The sequence below is a fragment of the Natrix helvetica genome (assembly GCF_964273705.1).
Source record: "Natrix helvetica genome assembly, chromosome: 3".
Taxonomy (NCBI): domain Eukaryota; kingdom Metazoa; phylum Chordata; class Lepidosauria; order Squamata; family Natricidae; genus Natrix; species Natrix helvetica.
The window spans coordinates 39199465-39214063 of NC_138549.1; the positions used below are offsets into that span (position 1 = coordinate 39199465).

The window sequence follows — 14599 nt, forward strand, 5'->3', positions numbered from 1 at the left end:
CTTTTTATTTCTGTCGAGCTTTGTGCTTAAATCCATATTCCTAGTACAATTATCTTTAGTTTATTACATAATTTAAATACAACAGGGCCAATACTGAAGGGGCAGCAAGCATGAGCGCAATGGAGCAGACCATTTGTGTAAGTATCCTTCTCATCTTAATTCCAATTAAGTTACAGAAGAAGAAAAGACAGTTTCTTGTATACTAATGAAACTAGTATCTAAATGTGAATCTCTGTGATAGAGTGGTTGGGTTGGGTTGGGTTGGGTTGGATTGAAATTAAGATGACCTGAGTTCTAATCCTTAGATAGCCACAAAGCTGATGGCCAAGTAGACTTATCACATACAGTTCTTGAGGATAAGAAGGAAAATACTCATGGATGTCTCCTAAACTATTTAAACGAAGTGAGGTATAAAAAGGGAGTGCTTTATTGCTGAAAAAATAGAAATATCTATGGATCCTCTTTCTGTCCCTCATGTTATGTCCCTGGCATCTATTTTGTTTAATTATATTAAACATACTCAGGCTACCTGAGTATCTTGAAATACTGAAATGCTAAACACAAGAAAAACCTCATGTATCTTGAAATACTGGTGTCAATCTCACTATTTATTTTCTTCTTTCCTTCTTTGTAGGAATATATGATCCCCATATGTCTGATATCTAACACTAAAAGAACAGACATGTTCCTCTTAATGGATAAGTGAAAAAGAGCCTATTCTTTTTACCTCATTTCTCTAGTATTTCAACAAATCTATTTTTGGGCAACTAATGAACTAGTGATCCTATCTATACATACAAAACATTATATCTGAAAAGGAACAGCGTGTTGCTTCCAAAAAAAATTAATAAATGTTTGTAGATAAGTGTATACTGCTAGATAATTCTAAACGAGGTTACTTACCATGAGGAAAAACAAGAAAAGGTAATCACTGAAAATCCAATTCCCTCTGCACTATGCTGTTTAGTTAAGTAGAAACAGTAAAAATATATGAAAAAAATGTGAAAATTGTAAAAAAGGTGATTAAGTGGAATTTTACCTGTGGGAACTATGCTAGAATCTTGCACTGCTGGTTGAGATAAGATTTGCCTTAATTTATCCTGGTAAGAAAGCAGAGCACGGCCTGCTTTTAATATGTATAGCTTTAATTGCTGGCATCTCAAGAGATCCAAGTCTATTTGTCCTGTTCAAAATATATTACAGGCATTTGTTAGCACAACTGATAGGAAACATTAGGGATAAACATGAAAGAGAAAACATATTTTGTTTCAGGCCTGGAACTAAGCAATTCCATTTAAAACCTTCTATCTGAGTTTCTGAGTTGGCAGTGCTACAACAGAAAAATAGGAACTTGAGTAGTTTATATTCTAATTGAACAATACTGAAATATGTTGACTATTCTGGTTCTCTGATTTTTACCCAAGGGTTGCAAAAATTCATAGGTAAAATGTTCATTCTGAAAGTACAAAAATGTGTTAATGATGATGATTTTTAAAATTATTAAAATAAATATACTTAAAAAGAGTAAGAATATAATTCTAATCTCATCCATTGAAAATCTGTTCAGATTACAAAAGTGTTGTGAGAAACGGCTACTTTAAATTATCTTTTCCTTTTCTACCGTCACACAGGTTACAGATCTGGGCATGGGACAGAAATAACATTGGTAACTGGCTGATGACCTCAATGGGGGTAGTTCATCCTTCTGGTCCCATCAGGTCCTTTGTCTGGTGTTTAGTACAATTCTCTGTGATATTTGTGTGGTCCAACTGTAATGACTAGACTAGATATTGGTAAGACTGTTCTACAGTCCTTTCCTTGGTAAACAGTTTTAACCAAAGGGGGAGGATAAGTCAGCTTGATGGATACTTTTGTGACTCTATAAATAAAGACTCCTTTTTAACATTATGTCACTGCAGGGAAAGGTCACTTGTCAGCTTAGGGTAAGATGCTATCACTATACGGTTGATACTCAGTTATACAACATCATTCTGATCTAATCTGGATATGAAATTTAATTCCTGACCCAGTATCTGGAAGCTGCTTGAGGACAAGATGGAATGAACTAGGCTGAAGCTACCAAACAAGATAGAAAACCTTGACATAAAAATATCAACTCTTATCAGTTCTGGAGATGCACTACTCCTGAAGGAGCAAATCTATGACTTGCTAGATCTTGGATTCAGAGCTACAAATGAGCAAACAGAGGATATAGCCACAAGAGCTTCTGCCCAAATTTCATTTAAAATAATCCTTGAGTAATTCTGTTTAATGCTGATATTAAACCACTTCAAACCAAACTACATTTCTTATTTCCAGTTTAACTTTCTTGTTATCTTAGACAGAAGAATACTTTCATCTGGAGAAATATATACCAGAAAGGCCCTGGTTGGGAGTCTTCATCCTTTGTTTTTCTATTTTACTGCCAGCCAGATTTACCAACTGAGCCCAGACAGAAAGCATGGGTTCAGTGAAGGGTAAGTTATTCACGTTAAATGGAACCACAGGAACCTAAGGGGAAATACAAAGAATGCTATCAATGTGATTTCATTATATTTAGATAGCAAGATTTATTTATTTTCATCAGAAATAACTGTGTCTCATTTCTAGAAAGAAGAAATCCATGGTATATCCAGCAAAATCTCTTTTTTTCTCAAAAAGAAACCTATTGAGTCACATATACATGTAGACTTTGGAAAATGCCGTTCTCAGGTCTTAAAAGATATTTTGCTACAAATTTGAGTATGTAACATAAAAATGAAACAAAATGGGAAGATGGACTAAAAATTTTCACAATAGACTTAAAGCTGTCAGTGAAATTACAAATATCATGTCAGCACCACTATCTTCTCAGAGCAGCAAGATCATTTCAAAAAGTTCAAGGATTTAAAGCAGGGGTGTCCAAACTTGGGAACTTTAAGACTTGTGGACTTCAACTCCCAGAATTCCCCAGCCAGCTGGGGAATTCTGGGAGTTGAAGTCCACAAGTCTTAAAGTTCCCAAGTTTGGACACCCCTGATTTAAAGGAAAGTCATAACTTGTGTTTCAGGATACATACACTTCTGCTTCTTATCCACAACAACATTTCCCAAGTACTACCAGTATGTTAATCATCAATTTGCTTGTTCTTAATATCCTAACATAACTTAAGACACTCACTGGTTTTAGTTGACTGAAAGGACAAACTCTGCAGGTTCTCATGTCATAAAATTGCACTGTGATTTTTCCTTTTGGAGTAATCCTTGTCACTGTGCCTTCTCCAAATTCGTCATGAACTACTTGGCCACCTAACCGCAGCCGACTGTCTATTCCACCAATAACTGCCAAAACAGCCATCAGGCCTCCCACTTCTGGAGTCTCAGAATCAGGAAAACAGTCTTCCAAAGCAGCCTAGCAAAAATGATTACAATCTAGTTAAACTACAAGGAGCATTTCCCTTAGCAGAATATATACAAATACATATATAAATTTAAATATTTTTGCACATAAATTTAAATATTTTTGCACATAAAAATCAATGCACATATGGCATATTAAGGCAAATTTAATGTTTAAGAAAGAACTTTAAAAACTTCATTGCAGTGCTAATTGAAAAAAGTGTAATTGACTGAATTAATTGCTTTCTTTTTAAAAACAACAAATGAGTTGATTGTAAAGATGTGGGAACTACCCCTTCTGACTCTTTTCCTGCAAAGATGTGGGTGATGGAGGTTAGCTGAGAGTTGATGTACTTGTTTATGAGTCCATTCCACTGGCTCAATGAATGCAAAGTCCTCAATAGAGCAACAATCTCTTCAGCTAAAGTACTGCTGTGAGTTGCAGTCAGGGAGGCCTGAGGCCTAGCTTTCCTCCTCCTCAGAGTAGATTCTGCAAACAAACACAGTATAAAAGAAATGAAAGAAAGCAAAGATAAAGCTACATCCATGAAGGATGAATGGACCAAAAACTGTATTAGTGAAGACAAAATATTTTCTTACCTCTGAGCAGTGGGATATCTGAAGAACATGTAGTCAGCAAGCTACCCAAAAACCCAAATAATTTTTCCACAAGGAATTTCATATCCCGTGACCTTTCCGTTTTATCCCAGGAAGGAAGCACTGCTTGTAATAAGTGCACAGCAAGGATCTAGAACAATGAAACAGCAGAAAAAAGAAATGTGCACTACTTATTTAAAACAATGGCTTTAAAACAAAACAGTCCACTTGTAAAATTAAATAAAGTTCCAGTGCATCCATACATTAAATCATGTTACTATACACACTTTCCGAAAAGAAGACTGCTTGCACCCATCTGGAGTCAGCACACAAATGTATACAGTACATGCTTAAATTAATGCAGGACACCCCACTGATCTCAATAGTTTTTATCCTCAAATATGTATTTTTAGGTTACTGCTATGCTAGAGCTGGGTTTATTTAACCCAACTTATACCATGTGTGTGGGAACAGGAACTTTAGAAGAGATCCTTGCAAAACTAAATTGTTTTTCTTCAGTTTTCAGAAAGGATATGGATATATCATAAACCCTACTGAGTTCACTGACTCTAGGAATAGATCTTCCATTTCAATCCAAATGCTGGCCACATTCTCATCTTGTTCTCCCTGCACACATAAAGGATGATAATTTGCAATTAAAACCTGTATTGCCATAGAAGCTTTCCATCAGTTGAGGTTCACGTTTTCCCAAGTCTCTATTTCTATGAAGAACCTTCAGGGTTCACATTTAGGGAGATGAGTAGCTATATAAAATTGACTAATAAATATATATAAATAAAATAGAGGAGGCTTTCCAGTAGAGATACGTGTCGTCCCCACATGGAGCGTGAAGGGAGATAGATAAATCTAACAGGCTTATCCATGTCCAACTGGAAGGAATGACAACAGTTTCACCACTTTCTCCATTTCACCCATATTTTCGTTATTTCCAGCTCTGAACCATTCATTTGGTTTGATAGTGTCTCCATATTCACATCAAGATGGCCCACACTCCAGCACAGGAGAGAGAGAGAGAAAATCTAAGCTTCCTTTTGTTAAGTCCAGTATTGCGTCACGGTCAGTTTTCAAAATGTGAACATGCTATGAGTATTCCCTCCCCCTATTTATTCTTTGCAAAGAAGGTCTGCCATGGCACATGCTTATAATTCTCTCAGATCTTCCAAAAAGGTTTTGCAAGACAAAACATCTGTTCCTAAACAGAGAGGGATCAAGTGTCTGTGGCCCATATATCTTTTCCATGTCTTGAGCACTCTTGACAAATACTTTTAGGTCCAATCTGCCCCAGTTCTCACGACTCTCTCGTATCTATAGTAGATATAGGGACAAAGCCACACTACATATTCATGCTGATCTTCTAAGACACCTGCTTCTAAATTATAACAAAGCTATAAAAGACAGCTTTAAAACTATACCATGAAATCAACCATTGATCGTTAAGACATTAAATACTGTTACCTGTCGTTGGAGAGATGCCGCAGTGAATGAGTCATGTCCCTCTACAATTTTCATTAGCAGCGTTATCCATTGTGATGTACTAAGAGTGCTGCACATTTGAGGCATCAGTGCTATACTTCGGATGAATCCCAGGGTACACCAGCTCCGGTGCTGCTCTTTGTTAACTAATGTATTTGGCAAGGAAGCTGCAAATAAATTAACAAGGACTGAGTAGTAATCAACATTGGTGTAATCATATTTCTGATTACATGGTAGAAATTCCTATTGCTCCCCGCTCTCTGCTCCTATAAAGATGGGGAATATGAGCCTTAAAAGGGAGGAGACTTCTTCCCTTTTTCTTATGACTAGAAAGGGAAACCAAATAGATTCAATCCTACCTGGTTTTAGTTTTCAAAACCACCTTGTTCTATATTTCATTGCACTTTACTGTAATGTATCTAAACAAAAAATCCTCTAACAAACAATTATAAAAAATAAGCATTAAAAAGGAAGTTACACCAAAGACCTTTCATTCTGTAAAGGATGAACATATAAGGCACGATAATTTATGAACTGACTAAACTTCTGAATTGTTCTCTTGCCTTTAAAGGTTACTCAGAAACTAAAGTGATCCGAAATGCAGTAGGCCACCTATTAATTGGCAGCTGCTGGTGGAGCCACATTACACTTGTGTTTTGAGTTCTGCACTGGCTTTTAGTAGGCTTCCAGGCACAAGTGTAGACATACAAAGTCCCTAATGATTTGTCATTTAGTTACCTACAGCTTGACCTGTGTTTGGTCATGTCAGGCAACTCTCCTCTTTTAGGAAGTAAAGGGAAAAGCTAAAATGCACTGCTTTTCAGAGGTATTTATTCTCTGAAAAAGCCTCCCTCGTGAAATCAGTCTGGTCCCCTCTCTGGCTTCATTCAGAAAAAAACATTCACAATTCAAAACATTAAAAAATTCTCTTCTATACAGGATTGCAGCTTGTGTAGTTAATATGACTGAATATAATTAACTGATATTATTATTTCTGGGGTGGGAGATTATAATTCCGTGACCTATAATTATAATTTTTTAATCTGTGGATTAGTTAGTCATTGTCTAGATCATTTTACCAGATTGTGTTCGGATGAATGAATAAACCAAATAAACACACAACATTCTTGTTTTACTGATTCTTGGATGATGAATACAACAGAAAGCAAGAATATAATACACTGGATTTACATGATTTTTCTGTCGTGCCACTTTCTACCACCATGCGGAGTAATCCACACAAAGTTCTCGTTGCTTCATTCTGCATTACTTCAGCATGAAGGCCAGCTGAAAGGCAGATTGTTTGCAGAAGATTCACGGTGCTGGTCAGCATCATGGAAGTAGGATGGAGATTTTTTTCAGTGTGTTCTCCTTCTAAAAAAAGAGTCATAGTAAATTACTGAAAACAAGGTTAATTGTAATTTCAGTTCCCTCATTTTCAGTCACTCTACATAAAGCCAGTAATATAAGCTTAGTATTTTAGTTATGAGCAGTATAAACATCACAGTGTTTCCTCAAGAATAGATGTGTTAATCACAAAAGTAGACTATTCAATTTATTTTATCATGAATGTCAAAGCAAACACAATTCAGAAAGAATAGCTAACACTGCTAGTGCAAATAACAAAGAAAAGCAAACTGAAAGAACGCTCATGTCTTTGAAACATTAGGAGAGCAGAACGATAAATGATAAAAGCTTTTGATTCACATTACAATGTGAATATACTAATAGATCACCCTATACTAGTAGCTTCAAAGAAGATAATAGAACACTAGAAACCTAAGATCCATCGAATCATCCTTTTAAAAATATTTTTCTTACCTAAACAGAAAGATAGAATGACCACAGGGTGAGAAAATATCAATGAGAACAACTTCCACTCTCCTTTTAGCTTCCCCACTGAGTTTGTGGAAAACTGGCCATGAGCTGCAAAAATTCTCCTTCCTTCCTTCCTTCCTTCCTTCCTTCCTTCCTTCCTTCCTCTCTTTCCTCCCTCCCTCCCTCTTCCTTCCTTCCCTTCCCATATTACCAAGTGTTTTCTTTTAATATTTTGAGTCTTTTGATTGAAAAAAGGGAGAAGGCAGAAGAAAATTTGATGTAATTCCATCCATTCTTACCATAGAATATGTAGATACTAAAATGCCAGTGACCTCATCTCCAAACTTTCTTACCAGAATCATCTTCGGTGTCAGAGTCTTCAGTTGCAGGTTGTGAAGCAGGAGGCGGTTCGGCTAGCTTCAGATCATACTTCCCCTCTTTTCCCATCCGGTAAGAATTGGTACTGCCAGTGTCCCACTGCACTCGGATCCAACCATCTTCACCCAGTTCTCCAATTACCCGTCCCAAACCTGGAGGAGGCCCATCCTTAGGAAAGCAGAAATGTTTAAAATATATAACAACCAAGATTATATTCAAATTCAATTGATATGTTTGTTTATTATACTTTTATGCCACCCATCTCCCCCACAGGGTAACTCTGGGCAGATATAAAGCAAATAGGTGCAACATGGACAAAGGTCATACCTGGTCACCCCACTTCCAATCTACTCCTCTCATCACTCTAGTGCCAATCTTCATCATGGCTGCCAATTCTGGTCCTGAAACAGGAAGCTGAACTGGAGTGCTTTCCTTCCTGGACTCTTCTAGGACTGTAGCAGAAACACCCCGGGATGCAGCAATCATATCTTCTTCCACATTATCGGAGCTAGGTCCTAATTCAACAATAGATTTACTGAGATATACAAACCTTGCATTTAGCCCTTGATAGATAAATTCTAAAACCATTAAAATGTTTCACAAAATAGTCAGGAAACAATGCAAAAGACATTTTAATTTTTTCTAAGTTCTGAGCAGGGGAGGAAAAAGCCAGAGGAAGACAGATCTGCAAATACCTATTAGCCTCAGTGTGGTTTGCATTAATGCCAACATGCCAGAATTGAGAAGAAGATTCAAGGTATTTGCACCGTGTTGTAAAGTTAACATGTTAAGCATGACCAATAAAAAACGTGCTTGTGGGACGGTTCCAAGACTTGGTCCTGCAGGATTCTCATTGGTTATAGTCTGCAGAGGAACAGGCTGGATCCCTAGGCAAAAAGTGGGAGGGGAAAACACCAAGATATTTATTAGCTTAAATAAATGACCTATAGAATACTTCTGCCAAAAGATTTTTTTCTTTTTTCTTTTTTGCCTGAAGTTGCTTTTCTGATTGCAGACAATACACTAGAAACTCCAAAACACACACATACAGATATAAGATTCCTCTAATAACTTTTATCTCAATAGACAATCCAGATATAAATAAAATTATGGCCCATGAGTCCACAGTACTCAAACATAAAAACCAAATTTTCAAACAAGGAGTCAGTTATTAAGACTTCAGGATATATCAGTGCAGATCTTCTATTTCTGCTTATTTAATAAAAGTGTCTAAATAACTCAGAAGCAACTGAGAAAGGCAACACATACAAATCTGTATGGCTCATGACTCCTCCCTTTCCATGTCTGTTATATTATCAAAAGAAAAGAAAGCTTATCGGGTATCCTACAAGCAGTGACGTGCAGTCAGGTGAGGCAAGTGAGGCACAGCCTAACCCAGTGTTTCTCAAACTTGGCGACTTTAAGTCCTGTGGACTTCAACTCCCAGAATTCCCCAGCCAGCTATGCTGGCTGGGGGATTCTGGGAGTTGAAGTCCACAGGACTTAAAGTCGCCAAGTTTGAGAAACATTGGCCTAACCTCTCATCATCAGGGCAGCGAGTCATTCGATGGGAAACTTGCCTTTTGGGAGGAATGACCCAGCTTGGCTCCCGCTTTCGATCTGCCGCCCAACGACCGAACGGAGAAGCGAAGAGGCAGGAGAAACAAAGCAGGAGCCAAGCCGAGTCATTCCTTCCAAGAGGCAAGTTTCCTATCGAATGACTCGCTGCCCTAGACTCGAGGCTCCAGTCCAGCCTGCGGTGCTTGCAGCCCCTGCCAGCTCCTCCAGGGACTCCCAAGCTCGGCACCAGAGAGCTGCCGCGAGAGAGGCCGGCCAGGTTGCCCGGGCGGCGGCAGAGGTTCCCTTTGTTCTTTCGGGTGCGGGAAGCAAGGGGGGGGGGAGAGGCTTCCTCCGCTCCATCCGCTCCCCATCTGCACTGTCCTCGGCCGACAAGCGCGCCCCGGATTCCACACAGCTCTGGCAGGCGGTGCCATGGCCGAATCCCAGGGCAGAGGGCAGCAGGTCGCAACTGAGCATGTCTGACTGTGGAATTCTGGGAGTTGAAGTCTACAAGTCTAAAAAAATTGCTGCCTCACCAGCTATAAACCTCACTGCACGTCACTGCCTACAAGACATAACTGACAACCATACAGATTTAAATTACACTTTGCACTATCATACAAATTCACACAAGTAACACCAATAAGTTTTAATAAATAAAAACACAGAGTAAATACCTGGAAGGACTCACCTAATTCTTTAAATCTGCTATTAGCATCAAGCAAAATGTTTCTAACATTTTGAACAGCCCACGAATACAACTTTCCAAAGGTAACTTCCAGAAGCGTGCGGTTAAAGGGAGGAATAAGATCAACATCCCTTAAGCAGTCTGTTAAAGGCTCCCTTTGTAGGTTAAAGAATAAAATAAGGAAATTATTTCAGGATTTTGGAAATGTAACATGAAGTATTACAAAGGGAGCATATGCTGCACTAGCAAACCTACGGTAATGTAGCTATACTCTGCTTTTTTTTTTCAAAAGGCTTCACATTACTGACGCACTTTATATTAGTTCTAGGAAAGCTACGTGCTCTATAACACTTCAATGCTCCTCTAAGATTATTTGTGTTTTTTTCGTTTAGCACAAGTCTGCTATGCTATACAGGTAGTCTTCAACTTACAACAGTTCATTTAGTGACTGCTTGAAGTTACAACGGCACTGAAAAAAGTGACTTCTGACCATTTTACACACTTATGACCATTGTAGCATTCCCATGGTCCTGTGATTTACATTTGGATGCTTGACAAACGGTTCATATTTATGACGGTTGCAGTATCCTGGGGTCATGTGAACATCTTTTGCTACCTTTAGACGAGCAAAGTCAATGTGGAAAGCCAGATTCACTTAACTTAACTACCATCTTACTAATTTAAGAAGTGACAATTGCAGTTATTCACTTAACATATGTGGCAAGCAAAGTCGTAAAATGGGACAAAACTCACAACAAATTTCTCACTTAGCAACATAAATTCTGGGCTCAATTTAAGGTCATGAGGACTACTTGTATTACCTGAGTCCCTAGCCCACTTCTGGCTTAGTTCTAAAATCTGTACTCTTGATTTTATGTTCCACATGCAGCACACTACAAAATGCTCAACAGAACTGAAAGAAAAAAGCTAAGGGAAAGATTACCCTATATTAATTCCTTCTGGAATGAGTCTTTGCCATCCACAGAACATAGCATATTGCACAGAAGGCAGCAAGAAGCTTTTGGCGGCCAATTTTAGAATTGTATCAATCCCTTCTAGTCGAACTTCCGCTCGCTCTAGCTGCAAAACAGAGATAAAGCATCACCTCTCCATCAGTTTCTTATGCAATAAAATCTCAGCCGCAGTAAAGAGAATATAGTTTACCTGCTTTAATAAGCACTTCCTCATTTTTTCTACATCAACAGGTTCCTCTTTCAGAGCAAATTCAACTATGGTGTTGAGTAAAGCAGACTGGGGATATAACCCTTGGACGTTTTGCTTCAGCCACTTGTATTTGTGAACACCTGTGACTGTATTTATCAGCGGCTGCCATTTATCCTAAGGAGTTAAATGTGCATTAATATGAATTAATAACTGAGGTCTCAGGCTGAAAACAATGTTAATAACCCCAGTAACACATTGAGATTGAATCTTACAACTTTATGCTCCAAGGACCAAGGAACACTTTACAGATACATCTGATGATGAACACAGTAGTACACAAAAACACCAAGTGTTGCATTTAAAAATAACACATATATCCCCCCGAAAGTGAATTAAATATAAAAATTCCATCGTTATCAACAGGAAGGCTATTAAAGATACAGAATATTTTACATTGTTAGCTAGAAAAGGACCTTTTTTTGATGACTATGGTCAACTACAGGGCTACATAACTCATGCAAAGTAGATGGGGGCTATAGATGAGTAAGAGCTAGGGTTTCTTTTTGGAATGAATGAGGTTTTTCTTTTTCATCTTTTTTTTAACAAAATTTATGAGAGGACCCATGCTAGATTTCCCATCTCATAATAGAAATTAGTTTCTGACAACAACAGTGAGAGAGAGAGAGAGAGAGAGAGAGAGAGAGAGAGAGAGAGAGAGAGAGAGAGAGAGAGAGAGAGAGAGAGAGAGAGAGAGAGAGAGAGAGAGAGAGAGAGAGAGAGAGAGAGAGAGAGAGAGAGATCTGAAAGCCACACATACACTCATCTCTGAAAGCCACACATACACTCATTTAGAGTTATGGATACCCATCCTGATGTAAATTATGGAAAGTAAAATTTGATAAGGTTATTCTGTGTATACATAACTTCCATTCCCTCTGAGAGTGCCTTCAGCAGCTTGTGCACATAAACATACATAAAAATATGCCAACTAATCAGATTCTTTAAGATATATAAAAATCTTCCCACAATCCATACTTACTTGTTTATTGAATTTATTTGCCACCCATCTAGCAATGAAACAACTCTGGCCGACTTACAGCACTTAGGATGCATAGCGCCATCTACATCTTACTGCATGCATCCTTTTTTATATTTACCTTAGGTGATTTGACGGACAAAGGCCTTTTATCAGTTGTCACTGGACTATGAGGTATCATACATGACTCTCCCAAATCGCTTTCTTCATTTCCAATTTTGGATCCTTCCACATCAGACGTTTCGGATTTTTTAGGAGCTAGCAGAAAAAAAAGATGCTTTAAGAAAAATCCAGAAATGCAAAACATAATAATTGAATAAATCTGTATTTCCTAAGAAGCAAAAGTTTTAAGTTTTGTCTAGAAAAAAAAATCACTGCTGAAGTGAATAGCAGTTGTATGTGGCAGAGGATCATATTCTTCAACCTATTCTTGGTAATTGCATTATATTTTGAATTTACAATATGGAGCAGAGGATCATATTCTTCAACCTATTCTTGGTAATTGCATTATCTTTTCAATTTACAATATGGAGCCCATTAGGAACTGCACATATAAGCAATGAGGGGTAAATGATCATGCTATTTTTTCCCCCATTGAGGTAGGTATAAAAGACTTACTTAGGAACAACCCAAAATTCGTTGTATTCGGCTACATTTCAACAAATAAGAATCACATCTTCTCCAGTACATCCTCTGTAAATCATATTTAAGCCATTGTTTTACCTTTCTTTTTTCTCTTATCTCTAATTATCTTCTGGACTACCCTTCTCCACTGGGGCAAAGAACTAAGACTTTTAAGCTTGGACATGATGGAGAGATCATTGCACACTGCTGGGCGCAGTTCATTGAAGAGAAATCTCAAGCGTTCAATAACAGGAGCACAGACTTCTTTGTATGATCTTCCTTGTTCTTGATGGGTCTTAAAATAATAATGCACATGAATCAGTCCATAATTTAATTAGCAACAGCAGTTATTAGTAGTAAGAAAAGATGCTGTTGACTCCATACTTACTTTGATCAGTGAACATTTTGCTTGATAGACAACACGACAAACATCTGCTACAGATTTTGGAAGTATTCGGTGTTTCACTTGGTCAACTCCAAGCATAACAGGATGAACAAGAGAAAGTGCTACATGACCTTTAAAAAAGAATAAGCAAAAATATAATAGAAAATGAAATACTACAATAAAATAATAAGACAATGAGTTCTTCCTTTCTGATACTCTTTGGAAGATCTGAAATGGCAGAGAATTTTCTTTTTAAACTGTGCTGGAAGAACATAAAAGACAACTATTTCCCCTTCTCCATAGTCTGCTGCCCCACTTGTCCAACCAAACATTTAATATTTTCCTAGTGCAGAAAAAGAGTTTAAGAGCATTACCAAGGTTTAATAGGATTAGGAAGAAAAGTTATCCAAGTATGTGCTAGACCAGAGGTCCCCACCCCCTGGGCTGCAGCCTGTTCCGAACTAGACCACAGAAGTAGTGGTCAAGTGTGCATGTGCAAAGCTGCATTTGTGAAAGTGGTGCATGCATGCAGGGAAAACCAATGCCCTCCCACCCACCCCCAACGCCCACACCAGTACACCAAGCTGGAAAGGTTGGAGACTACTGTGCTAGACTATACCTTGCGATTTTGGTTTCCCCATAGCAAACTATGTAAAGGGATAAGCATCTCCATCCTTCTTAGTACCTTTTTTACAACAAAGGTAAGCATTTTTCCTTCTGGATTTATAAGTACGCCCAGCTCAAACAATACAACTCAACAATTTGAAACATCTCAACAATTTGGAAGCATGTTGACTAAATCCATATTGGGAAGAAACAAAGATTGTTGCATTCTGCTCCCCCAGACAGACGATCTTCTAAAATATTTAAGAATCTGACTATTCTGTCTCAGCTTATTTTGAAAGCTGGCATGCCAAAAGGTTGTATTATCATAGTAACCCCAATTTTCCTACACAATCTTATATTCCAAATGGAATCTAAAATAATAAGCAACATTTTGATTGCTATATGATAATATACAGCACTTTGCCCATGCCATGCTAGAGCAATGTAACCTCTAATAAGTTTTTAGCACCTCACACCTGGTTGCATTTAATTATTGTCTCCTTCCACTCAGTGCCCTATAATTTTTATAGTGCTACTCTGAGATAATTGTATGCGAAATACAAATACCTAAATCCTCATGCTTGAGAAGGCAACATAACAACAAACGTCCTACTTCTTCTACTGGGTGCTCAGGAGGGAATGTAATCGGTGTTGTCAAATGACACTGTTTGCAGTACCTCTCGACTTGACATAAGAAGTCCTAGATATTTAAAAAATACATTTAGTAGGGTTTATGACATTGTAGCAATCAAACAAATGCAATTCAATGAAATCAAATAATTGAAAAAAGCATTATGTGAATATCACATATTGGAATGTTATATATATTGGAATCTCAAGACAGATTCTCCCACATTCTCTTTTCTTACATA

The 14599-nt window shown here is 37.8% G+C and overlaps 1 protein-coding gene across 6 annotated transcripts in view; it reads right to left on the reverse strand.

The window, feature by feature from the left end:
• Positions 1-14599, reverse strand: part of HERC2 (HECT and RLD domain containing E3 ubiquitin protein ligase 2) — a 120917-nt gene that overhangs the window by 68092 nt on the left and 38226 nt on the right. For all 6 annotated transcript variants that reach the window (XM_081946432.1, XM_081946430.1, XM_081946434.1 and 3 more), the window contains exons 28-44: positions 14295-14427; positions 13125-13252; positions 12836-13031; positions 12234-12370; positions 11077-11250; positions 10856-10992; positions 9916-10067; positions 8360-8551; positions 7992-8179; positions 7640-7832; positions 6660-6842; positions 5451-5635; positions 3978-4125; positions 3671-3867; positions 3160-3390; positions 2376-2511; positions 1040-1183 (exon numbers count right to left, since the gene is read on the reverse strand). In XM_081946432.1, coding sequence (XP_081802558.1) covers positions 1040-1183; positions 2376-2511; positions 3160-3390; positions 3671-3867; positions 3978-4125; positions 5451-5635; positions 6660-6842; positions 7640-7832; positions 7992-8179; positions 8360-8551; positions 9916-10067; positions 10856-10992; positions 11077-11250; positions 12234-12370; positions 12836-13031; positions 13125-13252; positions 14295-14427 — 2854 coding nt within the window. The remainder of the gene's footprint in view (positions 1-1039; positions 1184-2375; positions 2512-3159; positions 3391-3670; positions 3868-3977; positions 4126-5450; positions 5636-6659; positions 6843-7639; positions 7833-7991; positions 8180-8359; positions 8552-9915; positions 10068-10855; positions 10993-11076; positions 11251-12233; positions 12371-12835; positions 13032-13124; positions 13253-14294; positions 14428-14599) is intronic.